At 36.0% G+C, this 8383-nt stretch overlaps 1 protein-coding gene across 3 annotated transcripts in view; it reads left to right on the plus strand.

The window, feature by feature from the left end:
- ESYT2 (extended synaptotagmin 2) overlaps positions 1-7406 on the plus strand; it is a 93778-nt gene extending 86372 nt beyond the window's left edge. For all 3 annotated transcript variants that reach the window (XM_076331908.1, XM_076331909.1, XM_076331910.1), the window contains 5 exons: positions 656-754; positions 1373-1504; positions 2918-3023; positions 4003-4052; positions 4179-7406. In XM_076331908.1, the coding sequence (XP_076188023.1) occupies positions 656-754; positions 1373-1504; positions 2918-3023; positions 4003-4052; positions 4179-4224 (433 nt within the window). In that variant the 3' untranslated portion in view covers positions 4225-7406. The remainder of the gene's footprint in view (positions 1-655; positions 755-1372; positions 1505-2917; positions 3024-4002; positions 4053-4178) is intronic.
- The last annotated feature ends 977 nt before the right edge of the window (positions 7407-8383 follow it).

Here is an 8383-nt window from a genome sequence, read left to right on the forward strand (position 1 = left end):
TTTAAAACAGAAATTCTTAATCATGGTGCTTGCTTTTTATTTAAGCATGACCTGTATTTGTAAGTGTAAATTGATTCTAATACTATTTTCAATGTGGCATGAGCTACAGAAAAGTAAAATGGCTGTGTTTATACTGTGATTTGAGCTTTTAAGGCAGTAAGTGTGTTTAAAGTATCACTATTTTAAGCCAAGAATATTTATATTTCTACATTAGAGAATTTAGAAAAGAATGAGCTGGTCTTCTTATTGGTTCCTGGCCATAGGTAAGAGTGGCCCATCACTGAGGTTTTCATTGCAGTTTGCACCATTAAGCTTTCCAATTTCCTAGATACTGTTTTCATGTTTTTTTTAGGGTAAGCATGTTCTTTACTGATCATGGTTTTCAAAGTACTGAAGAGCAGCTGATCTCTAAACTGACAAGAATACCTAGATTATTTTGGAGAGTAGAGCTGTTGGAAAAGGAACTGAAGTACAAGAAACTGATGAAGATATGCTCACATGCTAACGTGTGCTCTCTTCTTTCACATTGGTCTAGTGAAAAGTTAAATGGATAATACGTGATTTCTGGGAAAACTACTCAGCATATATTTCAGTTAGGTCTTACTTTAAATATGTGTTTTAAAAACTAAGCATAGTGTTCTACTTTTTCCTGCAGTGGAACAACTCTGGGGCAGTCTCCATTAGGACAGATTCAGCTAACAATTCGTCATAGTTCACAAAGAAACAAACTGATTGTGGTAGTGCATTCCTGCAGGTGAGCATAAAATACCAAATTTCATTTCTGCACATATTTCTTTGTAAACTTTGTCATATCTTGACTTAGCCTCTTAATTTGGTTGTCTGGATGATCTTTGTTATTTTTAAAATAACATACTGATTGTAATTATGTGTAAATAAAAAACTATACAGAGCTATACTCAGAATCAGTAAAAAATTTGTTGAAGATTTTGCTGTGATTTTGTATTTGTCTTTTATGCCCCTGTCAGATTTTAAATGAAAACGGCATGTAGATTTTTATCAGCAGTGTCTGAAAGCTGTCTCTAAGAGACCGAATTTTTCATGGAATGACAAAACCGCATGATTTTTGGAAAGCCATATCTAAACTTTGAATTGGGATTTAAGAAACATCGTATTCCCACCTCTGCTGTCTGCTCAACATTTATCTGATCTTGTACAAGTCACTGCTTGGCATTTTTTTAGTTTTTCTTACCACTGCTATTAGCTATGTGCTGTATCCTGCACATCATACTTTGTACAGGATATCCCACAACTGATTCGTGTACTAAATTAAGTGATAGTAATGTAGACACTTATATTCAGCAATGTCTCGTTTATTTTCTAAGTGTTTTTCCTTGTTTTTCACTGGTCACAGAAATCTAATAGCGTTTTCAGAAGAAGGATCCGATCCATATGTGCGAATGTATTTATTGCCTGATAAGAGACGATCAGGAAGAAGAAAAACGCATGTATCAAAGAAGACATTAAACCCAGTGTTTGATCAAATGTATGTTCTAAACTACATGTAGTAGTTTTATATCATGTAATTACAAAGCTGTCAAATGAAGGTTTCTCAGCTTACCCGAATGGATGAGCTGTTGAAACTCCTAGTTGTCACCACCAGACTTGGTCATACCTTTCTCTTGTGCTGTAATAGCTCTTCCCATCCTTCTATTCCCTGTTATCACTATAGCCCTTCTTACTCTGTTACCAGCCACATCTCTCTTATTTTCTGCCTTATCCTATGTCAGTTACATCTCCTTTGTGCTGGTAGCTAAGAAGCAGTGTGCACTCTTCTGGCAGGTGGCCAGAACATGAGTGCCTTTTAGCTGGCCGATGCTGTTGGTATCCCTTCCTGCCAGGAAGCATGTCGATTCTGACTGGCCGATTGCCTGGCTGATAGATGCTGCCTCCTCGGTAGGACTAGCCAGCCAATGTCTACGCATGATCAGCTTGCTCAGTCAGTCTACTTGGTGGCACTTCTCAGCATCCAGGGAGTCGGGAAGTTTCCTCGTAGGTTATATCCTGGCCCATAGGTTGGAAGCTGTGCAAGCTTGTGCAACATTACATTGCATAAAAATCCTTATCTTTGCACTGTTTTTTGATGGTAGTTTCCCTTACGCATGTATCCCTTCTTTCCCCACCCATCGCTTATCAATAAAGAAGACCTTTCTCCACAGACAGAAACTTAATTTGGGGAAAATAACACCTCAGTCCATTCTGTCCAAGGGAAATCTGTAAATCATTAGTTAGAGGCTCTGGTAGGTTTTCCTGGTACTGCAGCTCTGTCCTGTTTATTCCAGGTAATAGATTTGTTTTACTGTGCCTTTCCAAGTAAAACGTATTGCAAAGCAATAAAGCTGTTTAAGAACTGTAGTGACAAATAGATGTAGATTGTGGTATAATCTTGCCCTCATTTTCTGTAAGATTCAGATCTAGCAAACAAAATGTGTTCTTCCTTAAAAGTTGATAGGTTGCCTTGGTGTGCCAGGAAAGAAAAGGAGCTCTGATTCTAGAGAACTGAGGATCAGTAAGACTGACCAGTCTTTCCCTTTTGGAGAATAGTGATACTGAGCTGTCAAGGTAGTAGGATTCCTCATTCTCTTCTCTGTAGAGTCAGCGGTTGACCCTTTCCTTGTTTTGTTTGGTTTGTTTTTTGTTTGTTTTGTTTTGTTCTACCAGTGGCTTCTAGAGACCAAAAGTAACAGAAGTCTCAAACATTTGATGTTTATATTGATCATAGTATTGAAGAAAAATTTTAGGGAAAACCTTGGGATTTTTCTCTTTATTTATCTCAGACCTCATTTTCTGTTTGGGGAGGGGGGTGGTTTGGTTATGATTTGAATTGTTGTTTAGCTGTAGGAACTGAACTTGCACTTCAGGTACAAAATTCTCTCTAAAACATCACTTTGCTTGTCAGATTTGATTTCAGTGTTTCCCTGCCTGAAGTACAGAGAAGAACACTAGATGTAGCAGTGAAGAACAGTGGTGGTTTCTTATCCAAAGATAAAGGCCTGCTTGGCAAAGTAAGTTGACAACAAGCAAATTCTGTTAATACAGCTTGTTATTATATAAGACTAAAATCCTCTTGTGATATGAGCTTGTTAGTGTTGACTGAAGCACCTGATTCAGGTATGAAGCTTTTAAAAAATTATAGATGGCTTAGATGACAAGCTTCAGTAAGGGAGGGAACAAGCTGCAGAGACAGACATCAAAAGATGAGGCAGTAATCTCTCTAGAGAATGGTAAGTTCTGAGGCTCACAGTAACAAAAGAAACGTGCATGTCAGACTTATTAATCATACAGTCAGAGAAAGAAAATAACTAGTAGAAAACAGGTGATATCTCAGAAAATGTTCAGACAAAACTAGAAGGACAAGCAAGAGTACTTAGAGAAGCACACAGAACAAATGTATGTTTAGTAATTAAAATTCCAGATCGTAAAATCCATGAGAAAGAACTGCTACTGGAGACGTTCCCAATGCCAAAACCGCTATTGTGTTTACAACTTCACTGTTCTACAGGCACTCATTAAATCACTCTATTTCCTACACATGTGATTTGGAGCATGCAAAAAGGAATAGTAAATTCCTACACCCTTGCAAATTGCCATGTTTGAGCTCTGTAAAGAGGATGAAAGATACCAGAATCGTGGTCAGTTCATGGTGAACGGTGTTCTTAATTTTCCTGTTTACCAGGAAGGCTGTTAGCATAAACACATCAGCTGATTGCCATTGCCAAGATATGCCATGTTCAGAATTTAAGCCTGTGAGGTGCTCTGGGACCATATCACTAAAGGGTATAGAATTTTAGGTCAAAAACAGCAACTTGAAACTTTACTACAAGTCGGGCAGATAGCAGATAGCTATGATGACAAGGATGTAAAATATATTGTTTATTAATGGTATTACTTATACTGTAGTTTACAGGATTGTCAGATTTGATCTTTAAGACATAGAATGAAAGGCACACATAATGCATTGATTGCTAATTTACCTGTTCACAGTTATTAATACCTCTGGCATCTGAAGAACTTGCTAAAGGCTGGACCCAGTGGTAAGTATAATATTTCCTTTATTAATAATAATACTACATACTAGTAACTGGTGTGTTAAGAATAGTTTTAATAATACATGCTAAATGTAAAAAAAAAAAAAAATCCTTTGTTTTTTTCATTTTCAGGTATGATTTAACAGAAGACGGTACAAGGCCACATGGTGCAAGTTAGGCCCATGGATACTGGGAATTCCCCATGCATACTTTTGCTGACCTTTATATATTTTTAAAGCGTTGTTCTCACAGATCTACCAATATTATTTTTATAGCTTTACTGATTTAGTTCTTAGACACATCCCAAATAATTTTATAACACTTGGTCATTTTATGTAGACATAGCCTTTCTCATTGTTAAACTTTGTATTTTAATTTGCTAAACAATTTTATGTATTACTGTAATGTGCAATAGTACAGTAAAGTAACCTTTTGTGTTTAAATTGATCTTTATGACGGCTGTACCTGTTAGAAAGTGAAAAGATTACGTTCTGCTGTTTTCCTGCCTTGTTTTATATCTCACCAAGGTATACCGTACCATGTAAATATATACTATTTTTTTATAATTCTTTCATGCTGGTTTGAATTCAGAAGAAAATTAGATAAAGGATATAGATATTTTCTTCTAAATGCATGTTAATTTCTTCAGATGAATCTCTTTTGTCTTTGCAGCACAATGGTCTTAATCATTTTGTGATATTCTTCAAAAACAAACTGCAGAAAAACATTTTTACTTGATTGTGTTTCTGGCCCAGTGTGGCTAGCTTAAATGTACAAAACATTAACGTTTTAATATTTATATATAAATGTATTATTGGAAAATCATGCTATAGAATATTATAAACAAAAATGAAAATTCTATAAATATTGTATAAATAGAGGTCCATGAATCACAGTTTCTAAATCTGAGTTTTCATTTAATGGAGTAAACATGACAAACAGTACAGTTTCATTATACAGGTTCACTTAGATTTTGTTATTTATTCCTGTACTCTACAGTACTAGACATGGGACCTTTTGAAGTTATGAGGACATGGATTTTTCTGTATTATAAACAAAAAATCTCTAACCACTTAGAACTGTCCTTACTGCCTTGTTTCACTGATTTAAAAGGTATACAAATCAGCTTGCGATATAAGTTCATATAGTAGGCATACGTACAAGACGTTATTTTTATTATACAATACTGTGCTAAATAGTATATTATGCTATACCTTCTGTAATACTAAAATGGAAAACCAATAGGTAAGAAAGTGTGAAACTGAGTTGAAACTGACTGTCTTTACAGTTGCTTCATTGCTACTTAGTGTGTTTGGTGCATGAAAAAAATGCACTTCCGTGGTCCACCCAGGTTTCTTGAGAAATAATGGCATTCTACTGAGGCATTGCCATAGTCTGCTGCAAGACTACAGCAGTGATACAATTAGCACAAACTGATAAAAGCAGACAGTTGAGAGTTGGAGGGAGAGTATCAGCCTAAAGAGCTGAGCTCATAACTCTAATTTTATGAATTACGGGGAATTTTTTTAGTATTCAGAACTGATTTTTCTTTTTCTGGTAGGTTTTCTCAGACTGTTATAAAAATGTGCATTAAGAATCCAAGAGAACCGTTCAGCTCTTTCAGAGCCAACGCCCTCATTCTTGGATAAGTATGCAATTAGACAGACAAAGTATATTATTTAGCTAGGATTCTAGAAAGATCTCTCAGCCAAGAAAGAATTTTAAAGAATATTTAAAAAAATAATAAACGCCTGAAATTAGCTTTATTGTAAGATTACTGACAAAACCTTAATTCTAGATGTAGAATATGCCTACATTACTAGATGTACCAAAGTGCCTACCATAGATGTAGCTTTTTGTCTTTTTCAAGTTTAAGAATTGACTCATTTCAGTTTGTCTAAATTCAGTTTAACATGAACATTTGTCACGGATGTGTGTGACGCGCACATACACCTCTATACAGTGACGGCCTTCTTATTGCCACATTTTATACAAGACAATTTTAGCAAACAAACTTACATTGTAAATTTTGCTGCTGTAACTTTCTGATGGGCTGGGCAATAGAGAGAGGTTCTTTGTAAGAAAACATTTCCATTTGAAGGCTTCACTCTATATTGGAATGTATGAGTATCTATATATATATACACACACACTCATCTGTTCATATAAAATGTAATATATTATGAAATATATATTTTCTTCGCTAGTTCTCCATTAAAATGTTAAGAATGGAAAGAGAGAATTACTGTTAATGCCATGAAAATGCAGAAAGCGAAAGCTGATCTAAATAAAGGAGGTTTAAGTGCAGCAGTTCAGCATAATTCTCTTTTGCCTTGGTTCAGCCCGAGGCAGAAGGACTTCTGCCTTACATCTTGGCCAGTGACTCCCCAGAGTTTGATCCTTAGCCAACAAATGGGCTGTTAGACTGATTCGGTGTTTCAAGTCTTAAGTGAAGTCTGGGGACAGATGTTAGAAGACTCTGTACTTAAACAAAAAAAGTGCACATTTTGTCTTCTGGAGTCTCGAGGGGGGGAAGAAATTCTGTGTTTGGGTAAATGTGAGATGATAGCACAAAGTGAGTAACTGAACAAAGTACATAGGGCAAGTCTCCAAAATAGCTTACAACCTAAAATTAGGGATAGGCTCTTAAGAGACCCCAGTTCCCGTTTAGGAATCTAAAATTAAGAGATTGAATTGTCATTGTAATTCAGTAACTTTAATTCCCATTGACTGTAATCAGTCCTGGATGCCAAAGTCTTTAGAAATGTTCTCCTGAGTGAATTTGGATCAGAATATGGCTGCCTAGATGAGACTGGTTCTTTTGATAGTGGAAACAAACCTCTGTATCATAGTTACCAAATTCTGATTGTTCCGTTTATGTGGAAGTAGGAAGGATGAACGTCATTTTTCCTCCGGGCAAAAATTGCACCTCATTATCAAGTCAATGTATTCAATATCAGCTAATAGCTTTTCATGTAGTTCTTGTTTATCCTGTGCCTTAAAATATGAACATATGAAGGTGTTTAAGAAATGGCTAAAAATAAGCTGTGTTGTCTGTATGTACCAACACATTCTCTACTGTTGAAACTGTTTTTAGAATTACTCTGCTTCACTGACAGGAAAACCGGCTTTCTTAATTATAGCAGTGGTATAACCCAAACTCAAATCAGCATGCGTATCACTAGGATTTGGATTAAAAGAATTTTCATTTTCTGTCTTGAATCCTTTATCAGAGCTGCAGCAAATGGTGAGAGTTGAAATGAGAACAAAGGGTAATCAATTCTGTACGGATTGCCTTTTTTGCTCATGTAATTCTACATTATGATGCATGTATTTATTCAATAAATGGTTCATATGGAAGTCAGTGTGTTGCTTCCCTCTACACACACACACTCCCTTTTCCCCTCTTTGCATGTCCCTGTCCTAATTAGTAATATGATGAGGTGAATTTTTAAAATAGTCATGTATGCTGACTACTCTAGCCTAGGTAGCCTGGCTGTAAGGTGTGTAGGCAGATTTTTGAGTTTTACATGAGAGAGAGTGGAGTGAGAAGTACAGGATACTTCACTGGGGGATTCCTTGCTTGTTGGTCTGGAACAGATTCACACATAAGAATTAGTAGGTCCTGCGTTCAACTTAAGTGTCTAAATTTTTTTCTCTTAAAATGATCGGTTGAACAAATGTCACGATTCTAGCACTTACTCATCAATTGTCATGAATTATGTTTTCAAAAGGACCTAGAACTGCATGTAATTGCCTTAGATTTAGAACCAGCAGATTTCTACGTGTGGCAATCTTCCCTGTCCTTCCACCTGCTTGTTAAGGCAGATATTGATAGAAAATACAACTACGTACTGCATAAATAAGAAAAGGGGTATTGGATCCTCTATCTAATACAGAAAAACCACCACAGAAATTATGCTGTTTGCATTAAACATTAATTCTTAATGAATTATAATACCATAATTAATTATGATACCTCTTCCCTTAAACAGCTACAACTTGTCTGAATTCTTAATAGTCAGCCAGTTTTCATCAGGCATAAATAAAAGTTGCAGAAGTTCATCACCCAGTCACTATTGCATTTAGAAGGGACCCCACTGGATAATCTTTATTGATACTAACTACAAAATTATGTTCAGGTTTTTGGTTTTTTTTTTTCTAGGGGAGATATCTTCCTTTTTTAGCAGAATAAAGGGCTTCTGCTAATCAATGGGAAGGCAGCTAAAGCCAAGTAAAAGCATGCCCATCTTCATAACTCCCTCATGGCAAGGTGTTTCTTTATGGCACGCTTCCTGACAGTGCCAGTACTGACCAGGTGTCTGCATTTTCCAGGC

Source organism: Aptenodytes patagonicus, chromosome 2, assembly GCF_965638725.1.
Source record: "Aptenodytes patagonicus chromosome 2, bAptPat1.pri.cur, whole genome shotgun sequence".
NCBI lineage: Eukaryota > Metazoa > Chordata > Aves > Sphenisciformes > Spheniscidae > Aptenodytes > Aptenodytes patagonicus.